The 19,350-nt window shown below is 44.8% G+C and overlaps 1 protein-coding gene across 1 annotated transcript in view; it reads right to left on the bottom strand.

Annotated features, from left to right (window-relative positions):
• Nucleotides 1-18,702, bottom strand: part of ATP8B4 (ATPase phospholipid transporting 8B4 (putative)) — a 115,314-nt gene extending 96,612 nt beyond the window's left edge. Inside the window, exons 1-6 of the mRNA XM_081888420.1 lie at nt 18,562-18,702; nt 14,190-14,294; nt 11,444-11,512; nt 8,752-8,810; nt 2,530-2,643; nt 543-641 (exon numbers count right to left, since the gene is read on the bottom strand). Coding sequence (XP_081744546.1) covers nt 543-641; nt 2,530-2,643; nt 8,752-8,810; nt 11,444-11,471 — 300 coding nt within the window. The 5' untranslated portion in view covers nt 11,472-11,512; nt 14,190-14,294; nt 18,562-18,702. The remainder of the gene's footprint in view (nt 1-542; nt 642-2,529; nt 2,644-8,751; nt 8,811-11,443; nt 11,513-14,189; nt 14,295-18,561) is intronic.
• Between the last annotated feature and the right edge of the window lie 648 nt (nt 18,703-19,350).

Here is a 19,350-nt window from a genome sequence, read left to right as displayed (position 1 = left end):
TGATTAACAATAGGACCCGCAAAGGTTGTATGTTGGATATGTGATTGTAAAACTGTAATTTGAAACACACACACACACACACACACACAGTTACAGGATTTCAGCAAGAAGTTACAAGATGCCTACTGACTGAAAGTGAAGCAGTCTGACTGCCCCCAAAACATTTGCAGAAACAATATTGAGGGCAGGATCCTGACAGCATCAGGAGCACAAATCATCCCAACTGCCCAATGAAAAAAAGATGTCAGGAGGGAAACATACTCTATGATATGTCATAACCGTTTTCTCATCAGTATCTTTTTTTTTGTGCAATAGCAGAACGTTTTTGAGATTTTCACTTTTCTTAAAATAAAAAGACACAGAGGGGAGAAAGACTGCATAACATTGCAAACTAAAACCTTGCTGCGAATCCCACTGTCAAAATCAGTATACAATGGTTAGGGTACGGATACAGAGGTGCTATATCTTTTAGGCAGCCATCTTGTGAGAGTGCATGCAATACAAAAAGAGGGGGGCACCAGTAAATTACTGCAAAGACTTACGTAGTCGTCTGTGGCATCTTTGACAGCTGTAATGGTTAAAACCAGCGCTAAAGGAACAATGGTAGCAAACCATGATAAGGAGGATACATCTGGAATCAACTGTAAGAGAATGATTAAAGGGTTTTTTGCGTGAGGACAAGTAATATCAAGAAAGCCTCCTATAGTTTCAAAGAAATCACAGAATTCTATGAATCCACCAATTCATAGAAATTGGTGAAATGCCAATTTTCACCTAGAGAGTGAGCCTGTGTACATACCGTACATTTAAAGCGCACCACACACCCAGAAGAATAATGGGTACTTTAGGTCCGTTCACCTTTTATCCGGTGGGCGGCATTGCGCCCAGTCAACTGAGCCTCAACAGTTTTCCGGCGTAGGGGTGGAGGTGTGCGGCCTCCCCTTACCTCACATCACAGCTGGCTATGTCATCTGTGCTGCGGACAGCCCTAGCCAATCTGCTGCCTGGGTGGGTTTGGCCGCAGGCCATTTAATGGTGGCACGGCCGGCCGGCACCCTCTTTCTCGCCCCTTCACCAGATCACCCTACCCACCCACCCTCTTTTCATGCTTTGCTCTGGTATGACCTTGCTATGGCAATAGTCGGCCGCCATGTTGTTTTTTCCACTTGGCAAATTGGCAGCGGCCATTTGGTTTTCGCCTACCTAGGAGCAATCATCACAACTTTTGTGAGGTTAGGCATTGGGTGAGCCTTTGTTTGGTTGGAGGGGAGGTCATTGCCTCGCCTGCCCCTCCTTAGTCAGGGTATCCTGTTAAAGGGATCTGGGGTGTGAATATTATCCGAAGCCTGGACGTGGGCTAGGGCCATGCCACTACCCCAACAGCGACCCCTCGGGGTGCTCCTATTTGATGTAACTCATAGGGCACCCCTATTGGTGGTTTACCCTTAAGCGGACTCCCTGTAGACGGGCAGGAGTCAAGATATAGCCTGGCTTCACCGCAACACCTAAGCCAAACCACTCAACATCTGTAACCAATGAAGTTGTGGCCTATTTGAACCCACAAACCAAAATACTCTGTGTCAATGTGATTTATTGTTCTCCTGGGAACTTGGCTTGGGTGTCTTGGCACGCAATTGACCCCCTCACAGAGCTACAATTCCCAGCACCCATAACAAACTACAATACTCGGGCCCTTTGGGGGATCATCAGCATCTAAAAGAGTGAGCTAGGTTGCAATAGCCACAGGTAAGTGATGGAGAGCAATAGGCCAAAGTTTGGCATAGCGAGATGTGGGAGTGGGATGGAAGAGGCAGGCTGGAAGTTGGGGACAGAGAGATATGTCTTGTTCTGTGCTGGATCCTAAGCTGTGACTAACGGAGACACAAGGTCTTTTGGGGTGTTAATGCTGTAAGCCCCCCTACCCTCAGGTTGTAAATAAAACCGTATGTACTGAAGACACCAGTCTCCGCTGACCTTCATTCCAAGGAAACTGAACCCTGGATAAGGAATTGGAACCTCTGGAGCAGTGTATCCCAAGCTTGGGTCTCCCACTGTTTTTTTAGACTACAATTCCCATCATCCCTGACCACTGGTCCTGCTAGCTAGGGACGATGGGAGTTGTAGTCCGAAAACAGAGGGGGACCCAAGTTTGGGGACCCCTGCTCTTCACTCAGAGTCTTATCACTCAAAGATCAGGGTGGCACATAATAATATACAGTAGTACCTTGGAAGTTGAGCAGAATCCATTAAACTTCCAAAACGTTCGACTTCCAAAGCGCAGCTTCTGATTGGCTGCAGGAAGCTCCTGCAGCCAATCATGAGCCACGGAAGCCCCGTCAGACGTCCGGCTTCCAAAAGAACATTAGAAAACCAGAACACTCACTTCCGGTTTTCGATCGTTCAGTCAGGGGTTGGAACATTCGACTCCCAAGGCATTTGGGAGCCGAGGTACAACTGTACACAGTTTTCTCTTTTATAACCATTGCCATTTAATTTGCCTTCGAAATAAAAACAGATATTGAATATAACCTGTAAAATCAGGAGGAACACGAAGTAGGCGTTGGCAACCCGCTTGAACTGCTCAAACAAGTTGATAGGCAAAAAGGTCAGAACGCTGTACTTGGATGTTTGGATACGATTGTTCTGAAAAATACGCAAGAAGGGGGGTGGGGGAGATTTAAAACTTATTAACACGGGAGAGCAAAAAATGTATACATTAAACAGAAAAGTCAGAAAATGTACCCTCGTCCAACTCTGCAATTTTTATGATTCTGCGCCAAAGTTTGGCAACTGGCTAATGGTTATAGACTTAACGATCAACATAATAAAAATGCAATTCTTAATTTATGCATATACTATTTTGCATATAAAAAGCCAAAGCACTGAGCAATACAAAATTTGCAAAATATATAATATATAAACTTTCATCATCATCATTTATAAAGTCCCTTAACAGCTAGTGTCAAGACTGTCGCAATATAGGGAAGGGTTAAATGTCCCCGTCCTGCTGTGGTTCTGATAAAAATTGGGGGGGGGGGTAGGAACAGTAGCAGAAACTGCTTGTATTCTCTTGTTTGATTTCCATTTCTCAAACAAACATGTGAATTGTGGCAATTTCTGCTTCTGTTTCCCACAGAGCTCTCCAACATCCCTAATTACGAGTCCAGCATTATTTCCCCCAGATACCAGAGGTCAATTGTCAGAAGAAAGCCCGATTCCTGTATCACCAGACCCTTCCTTTGCTAAAGCCGCCTCCTTTCCTCCTGTTGGCAAGCCTCTGCCCTCATAGAAGGTGCTTGACAACAAGCTGTGTGCATACCCTCCAAAATTTCTCCGATGAAAATAGGGGTGTCCTAAGGAAAAACAAACCTAGACAGCATCTTAAAAAGCAGAGACATCACTTTGCCGACCAAGGTCCATATAATTAAAGCTATGGTTTTCCCAGTAGGGATGTATGGAAGTGAGAGATGGACCATGAAGAAGGCTGATCACCGAAGAATTGATGCTTTTGAATTATGGTGCTGGAGGAGACTCTTGAGTCCCATGGACTGCAAGAAGATCAAACCTATCCATTCTGAAGGAAATCAGCCCCGAGTGCTCACGGGAAGGACAGATCCTGAAGCTGAGGCTCCAATACTTTGGCCACCTCATGAGAAGAGAAGACTCCCTGGAAAAGACCCTGATGTTGGGAAAGAATGAGGGCACAAGGAGAAGGGGACTACAGAGGACGAGATGGTTGGACAGTGTTCTCGAAGCTACCAACATGAGTTTGACCAAACTGCGGGAGGCAGTGGAAGACAGGAGTGCTCTGGTCCATGGGGTCACAAAGAGTCGGACACGACTAAACAACAACAACAACAAGGAAAAGCAGGATATCCCAGGATAGGGACACTTTAGCCCAGAGATGGAAAGAAGAAACTATCCCAACCAAGAAAGAATAGCAAACCAAGTTGATGGACTATGCCGAAATCGCAAAGTTAACTGGAAAGCTCAGGAACCAAGAAGACAAGAACTTTAAAAAGAGAATGGGGGAAAATTATAATTTATTTAGGAGATCATTGTAAGCAGATGAAAGCATTAGCAGGAATCTAATCTCACTTGCAAGGTAACAAAAATTATGGATAACTCGGATGGATAAAAAAACGTGGCTAATGGAAAGATATGCAGTTGTAAATGTTGATATTAGGACCCACAGAAGGGATTGGGGTGGGGGAGTCTTGAGATTCAGAGCAATCTCTTTATATGGATTTGCATTTGAATTTGTTGTGTATTTATTTCTCTTTAAAATCAAATAAAAATATTTTAGAAAGAAGAAGAAAAGAAAGTAGGGACACTTGGAAGATGTGTTGAGCCAGCACAGACAGGTTAGACCAGGGGTCAACAACCTTTTCCAGCAGGGGGCCAGTCCACTGTCCCTCAGACCTTGTGGGGGCCAGACCATTTTTTGGGGGGGGGGAATGAACAAATTCCTATGCCCCCAAAATAACCCATTTTAAATAAAAGCACACATTCTACTCACGTAAAAACACCAGGCAGGCCCCACAAATAACCCAGAGATGTATTTTAAATAAAAGGACACATTCTACTCATGTAAAAACACGCTGATTCCTGGACCGTCTGTAGGCTGGATTTAGAAGGTGATTGGGCCACATCCAGCCCCCAGGCCTTAGTTTGCCTACCCCTGACTTAGACTCAAACCCCTTGGAGGAGTGGCTGTTTGTTTGCCTATTCCAGGGACTCCTCTCGCTTGATGTGATAAAACCGAGCCTGCTCAGATCTTCAGTCCCAAGGAGGCACATTGCTTGTTGTATCAGCATCTTGGCAATCCTAGCCATACACATTCCACCTGCTGTCACTTTTATCCCTTACCTAGCCTATGTGCTGCACTGATTTGAGCCACTCTTGTCAAAGATGAAGGGGATCTAAATGTAACCAATAACAGATTTTTATCAAGAAAATATATCCCAAAGCCAAATCTAGTGGCCCCACCCCACCCTCTACTCCCTGGTAGCTCATAATAAATCCACCCAACCACTACTTTCAGACTAGACTATCTTGATGTTGTTTTTCATCTAAATAATCTAAAGCACTTTTAGGAAATTAAGAAGACTATATCCATGATCAACAGTTGGACTTAAGGTTACGCAAAGCTTCCGCAGCCGAAATAAATGTCTAGACCTAGCAAAGTGCACAGATAATTGGCCTTACAGACTCACTTCGGGATTTGTCGGGAACAAACGCGGAAATCTGGCACTGGCTCAAGCGATAGTACAAAGAAATCTGCACATGTTATACGTGCTCAGAGTAGCCCCTGTCTCCAGAGTCGGCACAGTGATTTAATTTCCTTTAGGACATCTGGTCTTTTAATGGGAATGTAGTGATGTTGCATGAACCGGTTTTACAAGCTGCCTGGTATGGTGTGTTGCATAACAGACTTCAAACTCTATGGACTTCGTTCCAATCCTCACTCAACGATGAAGCTTACTGGGTACATTGGTGTCTCCCAGTCAGTGGCGTAGCATGGGGGGTGCAGGGGAGGCCGGCCGCACCGGGCGCAACATCTGGGGGTTAGGGGGCGCAAATCCATGGGTTAGGGGGCACAAATTACTTGCCTTGCCCCGGGTGCTGACAACCCACGCTACGCCACTGCTCCCAGTCACAAACTATGTCATGGGGCAGGAGGGGGCTGTATATTGGGTTGCTGCAAGCTCGTTAAAGGAAGTTGGGGTGCAAATCTAATGAATAATAGGTAAAGGACCCCTGGACAGTTAAGTCTAGTAAAAGGCAACTATGGGGTGCAGATCTCATGATAGTAATATAATAATAATTTATTATTTATACCCCGTCCGTCTGGCTGAGTTTCCCCAGCCACTCTGGGCGGCTCCCAAACAAGTGTTAAAAACAGTAGAGCATTAAATATTAAAAACTTCCCTGAACAGGGCTGCCTTCAGATGTCTTTTTTTAAAAAAAGATAGCTGCTTATTTCCCTCACATCTGAAGTGAGGGCGTTCCACAGGGTGGGCGCCACTACCGAGAAGACCCTCTGTCTGGTTCCCTGTAACCTCACTTCTCACAATGAGGGAACTGCCAGAAGGCCCTTGGCGTTGGATTTCAGTGTCTGGGCTGAACGATAGGGGTGGAGACGCTCCTTCAGATATACAGGATCATCATACAATCATCTTGCTTTCAGGCCAAGGGAGCTGGCATTTGTCCACAGACAGTTTCCGGGTCATGTGGCCAGCACGACTAAACCGCTTCTGGCGCAACAGAACACTGTGACAGAAGCCAGAGCACATGGAAACGCTATTTACCGTACCTTCCCACCACAGTGGTACCTATTTATCTACTTGTACTGGTGTGCTTTCGAACTGCTAGGAACTGCTTTTGAATCCTGATGAGCAGAGCAGGATTTAACTCATCCTCTCACCTCAGTATGACTGCACACCCCTGATGGGAACAGGCACAGGTAGCCAACATGACTTTTAAAGAGAGAAGTGAATAAATAAAATACACTGTTACAGGGAATAGATTCCGTTTTCAGGATTCTCGTCTAGAGAATGAACGTCTAAGATGAAATAACTTCCGAGAGGCCGGGTTTGTGGTTTTTCCCTGAAGTGTTGTGTACATATGCCTTACTAAACTTGAAGCACTTCCCTCTGAAAAGAGGTTGCAGCACTTGAGACTTCTTAGTTCAGAGGAAAAGTGAGTTAAGAGGTGAGATGACAGAAGTTTATAAATTTATTCAAGGCTTTGGAGAAAGTGGTACATGCCCTGGTTATCTCCCCCTGGTTGCAGCTTCAATCCCTGTGTGGGACAGCTACATATTCCTGTTGTTCTAGATCAGTGATTCCCAACTTTTTTTGGCCATGCCCCACCTAAGCATCTCTAAAATCCTGATGCCCCCACATCCCATGACATATAATTCTTATTATTCAAAAAGTGAACTCCTAATAATAATAATAATTTATTTGTACCCTGCCCATCTGGCTGGGTTTCCCCAGCCACTCTGGGCGGCTTCCAACAAAGATTAAAAATACATTAAAATGCCACACATTAAAAGCTTCCCTGAACAGGGCTGCCTTCAGATGTCTTCTAAATGTCAGGTAGTTTTTTATCTCTTTGACATCTGATGGGAGGGTGTTCCACAGGGCAGGTGCCACCACCGAGAAGGCCCTCTGCCTGGTTCCCTGTAACCTCACTTCTCGCAATGAGGGAACCGCCAGAAGGCCCTCGGCGCTGGACCTCAGTGTCCGAGCTGGATGATAGGGGTGGAGACGCTCCTTCATTCTTGAACTGCCCCTCTTAAAAATAAAATTACCCCACATTATGAACCATGGTTCTAGATGATTCTCAGGGTCCCTTCCACCTCTACAATTCTATGATACTTTTGATCAGCAAAAGGAGGGGGAGGGTTTTTTCAGTAGAAAAGCTAGCTGACCTTAGCAGTTCACCTTCAGCCTACAAGATTTTCAATCAAGTAAGAAACACTAGACTAATTCTAAAAAATGCCTTGACTCTTAAAATGTCTGGCCAGTCCAGTCACAAAACTCAAATAAAAACAGAACCATTAATGCTGCAGTTCCCAACTGGTGGTCCACGGACCCCAGGGGATCTGGATAACCCACTCAGAAGGTCCGTGGCACCATGCACATAACTCGTGCTTTTTTCCTTTAAAAAAAATGTTTAGGGGTACTCTCATTTTGGCTCAGGAAAATCACCATTTTATTGTTCAAATCAGGGAAAATTAATACAGTAAATCGGGTCCTCCCTTAAAGAGGGCACGTGTTGTGGTGAGACCTAGCAACCAAACCCTGCGTTGTGGGTAGGTAAGATTGGATAGCGACAACACCCAATTGGTAGGTCCCTTGAAGCTGGGTGCAATCTGGCCAATGGGATGTAGTCCAAACGGTTTGAGGGACCTATTTATGCCCATGCACGTGACCCAGAGCTTCCTCTTTCGGCGCGTGCATTCGGAACACCCGCCCCCTCTCCCTATTTTTAGGGCTGTGTGCTTGACCTTGCTATGCCGTCGTGTGTCGTCTGTCATTGGGACAGGGTCACAGCAGTAATTTTCCCCACTTTGCTGATTGGCTGTTACCATTTGGGTTTCCCCTGCCGTGTAGCAAATCGTCACAACTTGTAACGTTGCGGATAGGCTCTGGTTCAGGTGATGGGGATGGGAGAATGCTCCTGCCATCCCTATGTGAAGGGTATTCTGTTAAAGGAACCCAGGGACTCGATGGTTTGGTCAACCCCTGTGAAGGGGTTTTGCCCATGCCAGAGTCCAGGGGGGCATTTGGGTGGCGGAGATAGCCTGTTTCTGGCTTTCTGCTTATCCAGGTGTTCACCCTTGGCTGACCTATGCTGGAACCCTGGGTCAGCGCTACCTGCATGGCAGGGAGCTAGTCGAACCAGAGCCTATGCAACCAGTCACTTTCTGTAATCAATAAAGTTGTGGCCTAAATTCTGCCAAAAACCAAACCAAAATTTGAGTCTTGTCTGAATTTATTTAAGGGGGAGGTTTAAAGGTCTGAACATGCAAATGGACAAAAGGCAAAGATTCACAAAATGTTTAGGGGTATGCGTACCCCTGCATACCCCCCAGGAAAAAAAAGCACTGCACATAACAAAAGCTACCATAGAGATATCAACATTTTCAAAAGTAGCTTGAAAAACAGGGAGTCTGCAATACTTAGCTAATTGGAAACCACTGACTGGTGGATGTTTCCACTATCAAAACACTGTACTTACTGCATACTGAAATTTTTCATTATATTCACGATTATTGGCTTTCACTCTCCGCTTCTCCTCTGAAAAATTAAAACCCATGAAAGCATAAGAAGGCAAACCAGAGTACAGTTTCTGTAAAGAAAAGTTTTCTTATTGTTTCCTATTCTTCCATCCTTCCTTCCTTTTAAATAACTTTGTCGGTTGCTGGGCTGCCACTTCCATCAACCTCAACCAGTTCCATGCTGGCTGGCACTGATGGGAGTTGTAGTCCACTGCGACTGAAGGGCACTTGGTTTGGGAAGGTTTGGGAAGGCTAATTTAAAAACTCAAATTGCTCTGCAAAAATAGTTTCAGTTTTTATTTCTCATGTGCACCGGGAGATCTGCAGTAAAGAAGATAAAGGGAAATGTAAAGAAATGAAACCTAAAACTATGAGTGGGACAAGAAACACACACACACACACATCTTGCCAAACTTGTGGCAAGAAACATTGTGGTGAAAGGTCTGAAGGACATGGGAGATAATTTCACAAGTTGAAAATGAATGTCTAGATGAAATAACCTCCGAGAGACTGGGTTTGTGGCTGATAATTTCAGCACAGCCAGAATATATAAATAGTGGTAGTCATATAATTTTTGAAACATTTAATTGCATTGGATGTTATAATAAATATTGAATTTTATAACAAAATGATCACCACTTTTAACCTGTGGCCCTCCAGATGTGATTGGACTTAAACTCCCATCAACTCTGAGCACGACCTTTTCCCATGTTTAAGATGTTCTGGCTTCAACATGCTTTGTGGAGCCAGTGTGGTGTAGTGGTTAAGAGTGGTAGACTCATAATCTGGTGAACTGGGTTCGCTTCCCTGCTCCTCCACCTGCAGCTGCTGGGTGACCTTGGGCCAGTCACACTTCTCTGAAGTCTCTCAGCCCCACTCACCTCACAGAGTGTTTGTTGTGGGGGAGGAAGGGAAAGGAGAATGTTAGCTGCTTTGAGACTCCTTCGGGTAGTGATAAAGTGGGATATCAAATCCAAATTCTTCTTCTTCTTCTTCTTTGAGGCCAAAAGAAAGCATTAGCCTTGGACTCTAATAGGCTGTTGCTCAAGGGAACCATGTGGTACCATCAACCCTGGTCAGAGTTTATTTACTTGTAGTTTTGCCCACCATTCCTGCCTTCCATTGTCAAAGAGACAGAAGCGGAGATGGGAACCTGTGGCCCTTTATATTCATCGGACTACAGTTCCTATCTGCCCCAATGCTCAGGACTGATGGTCTCACTAGAAGGCAGGTGCTAACAATGATGTTGCCTCTGTGTTTTTAGTTGGCACTGAGAAAACATCACTGTCAGCACCAGCTTTATTGTGGGATGTGGGAGAACATCCTACAGACTGGGCACCACTACAGAAACGGCCCTTCTCCATAAGTGGGGTTTTGATGGGGTGGAAGGTTCGCAGGCTAGGAAGGACTTGCCCACAAATTTATTGACAGCTGCACGAATTATTACAGCGAGGAAGTGGAAGGGGCAAGCAGAATATAAAATGGAAGAATGGTATAAAGAGGTGTAGGACATAGCTATTAATGATAAATTACAGTGGTACCTCGGGTTAAGTACTTAATTCGTTCCAGAGGTCTGTTCTTAACCTGAAATTGTTCTTAACCTGAAGCACCACTTTGGCTAATGGGGCCTCCTGCTGCTGCCGCGCCGCTGGAGCACAATTTCTGTTCTCATCCTGAAGCGAAGTTCTTAACCTGAAGCACTATTTCTGGGTTAGCGGAGTCTGTAACCTGAAGCATATGTAACCTGAAACGTATGTAACCTGAGGTACCACTGTAAAGGTAAAGGTAAAGGACCCCTGACAGTTAAGTCCAGTCACGAACGGCTCTGGGGTTGCGGCGCTCATCTCGCTTTACTGGCCAAGGGAGCTGACGTTTGTCCGCAGACAGTTTTTCTGGGTCATGTGGCCAGCATGACTAAGCCACTTCTGGCGAACCAGAGCAGCGCATGGAAATGCCGTATACCTTTCTGCCAGAGCGGTACCCGTTTATCTACTTGCACTTTGACATGCTTTCAAACTGCTGAGTTGGCAGGAGCAGGGACCGAGCAAGGGGAGCTCACCCCATCGCAGGGATTCGAACTGCCAACCTTCCGATCGGCAAGCCCTAGGCTCAGTGGTTTAGATCACAGCGCCACCCAATAAATTAACACGCGCTATTAAGGTAAAACAGGGAATACACAGGAGAAATGATTTTGAGGAGAATTTGTAGAATTTGTACTGTTAAAATGGAAAGGGGTCAAACCATCACAAGAGGTATATTATTTATTATTTATACCCCGCCCATCAACGGAGTGAGCTCCTGTTGCTCTCTCCCAGCTCCTGCCAACCTAGCGTTCAAAAGCATACCAGTGCAAGTCACAGAGGCACAGGCCTCTTATTCATTATCTTAGCAATATGCAGTGGGGGGTTTTCTTACAAAAATGTTTAGGGATACTCTCATTTTGACTCAAGAAAATCACCATTTTATAGTTCAAATCAGGGAAAATAAATACAGTAAATGGATAAAAGTACAATGATTCACAAAATGTTTAGGAGTATGCGTACCCCCAGGAAAAAAAGCACTGGCAATACGTAATTTCAGTCACATTTCTTCTGCTGACAACTATACAGTTTCTTATACCACACGCACAAACATATTGAACGGATTACATACCTACAAATTTCTTCTTTCTACAGAGCATTATAACACCAGCTTATTTTCCACAGGGTCCCAGTAGCTGCCCTGAAGAAAAACAGTACAATTTCAGAGGCTGGCAATATCCAGGAAGAAAAACTGTAACGCCCGAGTTCTGTGCAATGAGAGTACCTTGAAAAGTTATTTGCTTCTGAGAATCAAAAGTAGAACATTAGCTACTTTGAATTTTGCTTGTTTTCTTAAATGGGCACCGTTAACTTGGATTCCAAAATCTGCACCTTTTGTTCTTTTAGTGCTGTTATCTTGGCATAACAGCACCGAGGGCCTTCTGGCGGTTCCCTTGCTACAAGAAGCCAAGTTACAGGGAATCAGGCAGAGGGCCTTCTCGGTAGTGGCGCCCACCCTGTGGAACGCCCTCCCACCAGATGTCAAAGAGAAAAATAACTATCAAACTTTTAGAAGACATCTGAAGGCAGCCCTGTTTAGGGAAGCTTTTAATGTTTGATGTATTACTGTATTTTAATATTTGGTTTGAAGCCGCCCAAGGTGGTTGGGGAAACCCAGCCAGATGGGCGGGGTATAAATAATAAATTATTATTATTATTATTATTATTATTATTATTATTATTATTATTAAACATAGTGAAGGAACCGCCAGAAGGCCCTCGGTGCTGGACCTCAGCATCCGGGCAGAACGATGGAGGTGGAGACGCTCCTTCAGGTATACTGGACCGAGGCTGTTTAGGGCTTTAAAGGTCAGCACCAACACTTTGATGTTTTGTCATGTTCTTAATATTCTGTTGAGAGCCCCCAGCCAGATGGGTGGGATATAAATAATAAATTATCATCACCATCATCATCATCTTGCGTGCTAGGATTGAGGGCAGTGTGGGGCATGTACCTGTGTGTGTGTGTAAACTAGCCTACTGTACAATGCTGAAATCTGCAGTCATTAGCCTGTTGGGCTAAAGAAAGTTCCCTACTATTTATGATCTCCTTGGCTTGTTTTGTTTTTTATAGAAAATAACCAGAGATGACCAAAAGTGTTCAGTGTGTGTGTGTGTGTGCACTGAGATCCTTTTAATAAAGCAAGCCAGTGGCGTAGTGTGGGGGGTGCAGGGGGGCCGGCTGCACCGGGCGCAACATCTGGGGGGGGCGCTCGCACTCGCAGCTCTCTGCCCCTACCTGCCCCTACCTGGGTTAGGGGGAGCAAATTACTTGCCTTGCCCCGGGTGCTGACAACCCACGCTACGCCACTGGAGCAAGCCAATGTGTTTTCAAGATGGGTCATTCCATCAGAAGATACTCAGAACTGTGGTAAAGAAATGGTCCTGCTCTGCGGGTGACCTCATCCGATTTTCCACAGTTAAGCTTGACTCTTCTTTGAAACATTTTTTTAACAGTTCTTGGTTATTAGTGAGGGTTTTTATTGAGAGTTTTTTTCCAACCTTCAACATTTAGGAGTTTAATCATGGTCGGCTAGCATGTAATCAGTTTATTTCTTAGGAAACATTTATAATATAATTTTCTGGCTGCAAGATCAAAGTTAGCTTCTATTCAAACCTCAATTCAGATAATAAGTTCATTTGCTGCAAAGTACTTAGCATTTAGATATACACCAGGTTAACAACCCTTCTCACAACACCACACAAACAGGATAGCAAAATATTTATATATATTGATCATTCCAATTATTCACCAACAACATCTGGTTGGCCACTGTGAGAAAAGGATGTTAGCTAGACTGGGGTGGGCCTTTGTTCTGATCCAACAGAGCTTTTCTTATGTTCCTGAATTCCATAGAGGGAAACTCATTTACAGCACGCACTCTTTGGATCAAGGCAGAATGCTTCAATTCCTGTGAATATTGCAAGTGTGGCATAAATCAGATCAAAATGTTTACTCGGCTTTACGCCCATCATGAAACACAACACAACAAAACAAATCAAATAAAACTGCGGACTCATACAAACCACAAGTAGTATAACACAGTTCACAACTCACAAGGACAGATATTAGCCATTCATAAGAAAAGTTTAAGATTACAATTAAAAATTGTGGCATAATAATAAAGAAGGCTGGACTAGGACCTGGCAAAGCACAGGATTTGAATCCCCTCTCAGACATGAAACTCACTGGGTGACCTTGGAGCTAGTGACCATCTCTTAGCCTAACCTACCTCACCGGGTTGTTGGGAGGGTGGAATGGGAAGGAGAAGAACCATGTACAGTGGTACCTCAGGTTAAGTACTTAATTTGTTCCAGAGGTCCGTTCTTAACCTGAAACTGTTCTTAACCTGAAGCACCACTTTAGCTAATGGGGCCTCCTGCTGCCGCTGTGCCACCAGAGCATGATTTCTGTTCTCATCCTGAAGCAAAGTTCTTAACCTGAAGCACTATTTCTGGGTTAGTGGAGGCTGTAACCTGAAGCGTATGCAACCTGAGGTACCGCTGTACAGTGGACGCTCGGGTTGTGAACGTGATCCATGCAGGAGGCACGTTCGCAAACCACAGCATTTGCAACTCGCAGCGCCACGTCTGCGCACGTGTGGGTTGCGATTTGGTGCTTCTGCGCATGCGCGAGCACCGAAACCCGGAAGTAACCCATTTTGGTACTTCGGAGTTCGGCATGGTGCGTGACCCGAAAACACGCAACCTGAAGGGTCTGTAACCCCAGGTATGACTGTACCTTGAGCTCCTTGGAAGAAAAAAGGTGGCCTATATATATAATGAATAAATAAGTAAATAATAAATAAACAGCTTACCAAAGCAATCTAGATGGCTCTGTAGAGAAAGCTCTCCAATGCCATGCCATGAGGACAACATCTCCTTCACTTTTCAGAGATCTTCTAGTTTCCAAAATGTCCACCCTAAGCAAGGAGAGGAAAGGAAAGTTATCGTCTGTTCAGTAAAAGCCCTGCTTCTACTTCTTACATTTCTGCAGTATAAAAACTGAAAGTGCTACTGGAGAGAGAGAGTGCAAAGTGTGCACTTGAGTCCAAGCATGTTGTGGTGCCCTGCTCCAAAATAAAACATTTATGAATTGTCCTTCCACAAAATGCACACAAAAAATGGCATAAAGCTTACACACACACAATTCAGCACCTCTATGCCACCTTTCTGGTGTCCCAAACACCATATTATTATCTCAATAATAACCTTTTATATATAGGGTGCCTACATTCTGCATGTGCAAATGGCTTTAGATAGCTATTAGGTCCATAAATTACCATATAGCATATATTTAATACATAAAAAACAGTGACAATTTGTTGTTGACAAAGGACAGCTGGACATATAAAGGGCCCCATTACCTTCAGCAGCTTAGGGCCTCATCAAACCTAAATGCGGCCCTGACAGGATTGCTCTGCACAAGTGCTATCCCATAGACATTTCCATGGGAGCAAATCTTGCTGAACCTGACAGGGTTTACATGTGACAGAGTAAGTGGGATATATAAAGGTAAAGGGACCCCTGACTATTAGGTCCGGTCATGGCTGACTCTGGGGTCGTGGTGCTCATCTTGCTTTATTGGCCAAGGGAGCCAGCATACAGCTTCTAGGTCATGTGACCGGCATGTCTAAGCCACTTCTGGCGAACCAGAGCAGCGCACGGAAATGTTGTTTACCTTCCTGCTGGAGCAGTACCTATTTATCGACTTGCACTTTGACGTGCTTTCTAACTGCTAGGTTGGCAGGAGCAGGGACCAAGCAACGGAAGCTCACCCCGTCACGGGGATTCGAATCGCCAATCTTCTGATTGGCAAGTCCTAGGCTCTGTGGTTTAACCCACAGCGCCACCCGCGTCCCTAGAAGTGGGATATATACCTTTGATGAAATGAGGGTTCCCTGCATTCACACACCTGAGATAATATGTGCTGCATTTTGAGTGTGAGACAACTCTCAAATTTTTTCACCTCCTCGGTCCTCCATCAGCTTCACGGACAAGCTCCACCAAGTTCCATTGTTTGTTTGTTTGTTTTAAGTTTTTATTTATACTTTTCAAATTCATGCATTTCATTAATTTTACAATCATTTTAACATTTCCAAGTCTGACTTCCTTCCCCCTCTTTCTGCGGTTCCTTAAATTTATTTTTTAATACCTTCTGCATATCCAAATTCATTCAATTTGCTCATTTAATTATCTACTTTAAATATAAATTCTTATGAAGTTGCAGGTAATTATTACAGTAATCCTGCGATATGCTGAGCTCCGTTGCCGCCCCTTGCAAGAGTTTTCCAACTCCCCATTTTTTGTGTTGTGAATTTCTTACGCCAACAGCCCTGTCTGTGTACAAATGATTCTTTCAATGAAATATGGATTTACTGGAGGAAGCGGAGAAATAAAGCCTTCTGCAGTTTTGTCGCATACATATTTCAAACCACATCTCTTCTTTTTTTCAACAGGTGACTAACAGCACGACCTTAACCATGCCTGCTCATAGGGAAGTCCCACTGAATACACTAGGGATTACTCCCAGGTAAACAGGGCTAGGACTGCAGCCTACATCAACAAAGGCAGCCCATTACAATTATAGCTCACTGAGAATTAATCAACCCAGTCTGGAGGACACAGTCCTGTGCAAATACAGTCAAGTAATTACAGGTGAGAAGGAGCAGCTGTAAGCTGGGCTGACATGGGGATTAGAGGCAGAGCAATTAACTTGAATTGACTACAAGGCAGCAGGTGTTAGACCCAGAGGTCTCATTTCAGGGTTTGGGGAGGGGGGCAACAAAGAGTAAGTAAGAAACAATTCCAAACAGGGAAGAATGGCAAGGTAAAATGCTAGATTATGCCAAAATGGCAAAACTAACTGGGACCATAGCTGTCAACTTTCAGATTTGAAAATAAGGGATCAGCAGCCTCACCTGTCCCGGGGGCAGTCCACGGGATATCTAACAATCTGGGATAGCAGCGGGAAACGACACTGGAATAAGGGAATTTCCCACAAAAAAAGGTTGACAGCTATGACTAGGACACGGGTGGTGCTGTGGGTTAAACCACAGAGCCTAGGACTTGCCGATCAGAAGGTCGGCGGTTCGAATCCCAGCAACAGGGTGAGCTCCCGTTGCTTGGTCCCTGCTCCTGCCAACCTAGCAGTTCAAAAGCATGAAGTGCAAGGCGATAAATAGGTACAACTCCGGCAGGAAGGTAAATGGCGTTTCCGTGCACTGCTCTGGTTTGCCAGAAGTGGCTTAGTCATGCTGGCCACTTGACCTGAAAGCTGTACGCCAGCTCCCTCGGCCAATAAAGCGAAATGAGCACTGCAATCCCAGAGTCATCTGCGACTAGACCTAACAGTCAGGGGTCCCTTTACCTTACCTTTGTCACCCAGCCACAGTGGTTTGTTAAGGGTGCTAGGAATTGTAGCTTTGCTAGATCCCAGGATTCGCTGGGGGAAGCCAAGTGCTTTAAATGGGATTCAAATGTATGGTGATGATGTGATCATCTACACTAATAATAATAATAATAATATATTTAATTTATTATTCCTATCCCAGTCACTCTGGGTGGCTCCAAACAGAATATTAAAAACACGATAAAACATTAAAAACTTCCCTAAACAGGGCTGCCTTCAGATGTCTTCTAAAAGTCAGATAGTTGTGATGGGAGGGTGCCACTACTGAGAAGGCCCTCTGCCAGGTTCCCTGTAACCTCACTTAGAACCTTTTATCAGATTCGTTCCACTGTAACATCAGGCCCTTCCTCAAAGGATCTTGGGAATTGTAGTTTAGTCAGCAATAAGCATGTCAAGACCTTTCCATGATTAGACATTTCAAGCACTATTTACAGAAGCGCTGTTCCCATGGTGCCCTGGTAACTATTAAACTGTTTGTGCCTGCAAGGTAGATATACCTACAGACCATGGTTTCTAGAAGAGCTGAAAGAAGTAAACAGAGACGTTGTTGATTGCATCAAGCACACGGACTTCTTTTCTCCCCCATCAAAAAATATTTCATGATGAAAACCAGGTTTGGTAGTGGTTTGTGAATGCATAGCAAACTGCCCCGTACACTGAGTTAGACCATCTAGCTCAGTATGGTCTACACAGATTTGCAGCTGCTCTTTAGGGTTTGAAAAGGTACCCTGCTCATCCCTACTGAGTGTTCCCACTAGGACAATAGCTGTGTCTCTAAAGCACATGTGGCCAGCATGACTAAGCCGCTTCTGGCGAACCAGAGCAGCGCTCAGAAACACCGTTTACCTTCCCGCCGGAGCGGTACTATTTATCTACTTGCACTTTGACGTGCTTTCGAACTGCTAGGTTGGCAGGAACAGGGACCGAGCAACGGAAGCTCACCCCACCGCGGGGATTCAAACCGCCGACCTTCTGATCAGCAAGTCCTAGGCTCTGTGGTTTAACCCACAGAGCCACCCGCGTCCCACTTTTATTCTTAGCCCACCTTAAATTACTTTTCTATACCTTAAAAGAAAATTTAAAAACTGGGAGCATAGGACAAACAAAGGAAGCTGCCTTCTACCACTGGTCCAGCTATTTCAATATTGTCAACTTTGACTGGCAGCTGCTTTCCCTATAGGTCTTTAGACAGGGTTGTCTCCAATTTCTACTTGGAGATGTCAGGGCTGAAACCTGGGATTTTCTACATGTGGAAGCGGTTGCTTTCCCACTGAGTTTTGGCCCTTCCCCTTAAACTGTAATCAAAACCAAGCTGGATGGAGGACAATGTAGCAATTCCTCCGGAAACTTAATAAGGGGAGATATTGTAACTTAGTAGGAAAGCTCATGCTTTGACCCAGAAGGTTCCTGGCATCTCCTGGTCCATTGTATCTATCCAGGCATCTCCAATTAAAAAATCGCATCACAAGTTACAAGAAAGACCCTTTGCCTGAGACTGCCGATTGAAGACCACAAGACTGGCCGGATTTGTCCAGAAGATGGACAAACCTGGTATGGAATGAGGCAGTTTCCTACACAATCGGTCTTAATTGCTATCAAGAAGTATGGGTGTCAGTTTTAATATACTGTATAGATATATAGGCACATCAAAGTGGATTCATAAAATAAAAATAACACATCTCTCTCTCTGTCTTTCTGTCTCTCACACACAAATTCTGGGTCTGGAAGGCATAAACTTTAAAATAAGGAGATGCGTGGGTTGTTTTTGCTCAACTTACCACTGGAGAAGCGCGTGCAGGAACCATCCTCACCTATCAACAGACCAAGGGCTTTGGTTGCAAGAGAACAACAACAGAAAAGTACAAGGCTGGATGCGAGATTAGAAAAAGGCAGATGTGCCGAGTGTGGAGGGGCAGCTGTTTCCCACGCAGCTGCAGTTGGCACTCGGCGGTTGCTCATAGTGCCTCACCTGCTGCTAACAACCCACAGAGTGTTTCAGGAAGCATGCCCTGGGAGTTCCTTTTGTTCCGACGCCAAGTGCTCGGTGTATCGCCCGCAGCACAGCTTTTCTGCACAGAATCCGGCAGAAACTGAGCCAGAAGATAAGAAACCAGGGACGCAGACAGGTGGGGACCCTCAACCTGCTAATTAATTAACTTGTAGCGTTTGCTGGAAGACATGTTTTCCCCCAACCCCACTTCCTCCCACCCAAAAAAAAGTGTTTACCAGAGCAAACGGAGAAATTGCAAGCAGGAACAAAGGCAATAATGATGTGCAGCAAACTAATTGAATTATGCCAACTCTCTCGCAGAGGGAGGCATTAATCCTTTTCTCTGGCACCGTTTTCAGCAATACTCTCAGACCTGGGTTTATCAGTCCTGTTTATTCTGCTGAAAGCCATTCAATAAGGAGACTGCTCAACTGAAATATTAAGGAATTGCTGCCTGCATTGAGTGTAGAAGAGCCGCCCGTCTGGACCCACCAGATGGGTGATAACAATAAGCCCTGCTCCTGTCTCCAGCCCGGCTCATTCACTGCTGAAAGATTACTGTGATGTGTTATACATA

This window comes from Podarcis melisellensis (genome assembly GCF_964234715.1).
Source record: "Podarcis melisellensis genome assembly, chromosome: 14".
NCBI classification, from domain to species: domain Eukaryota; kingdom Metazoa; phylum Chordata; class Lepidosauria; order Squamata; family Lacertidae; genus Podarcis; species Podarcis melisellensis.
The sequence above is the reverse complement of the archived record's forward strand: the minus strand, read 5'-3'. Positions and strand labels throughout refer to the sequence as shown.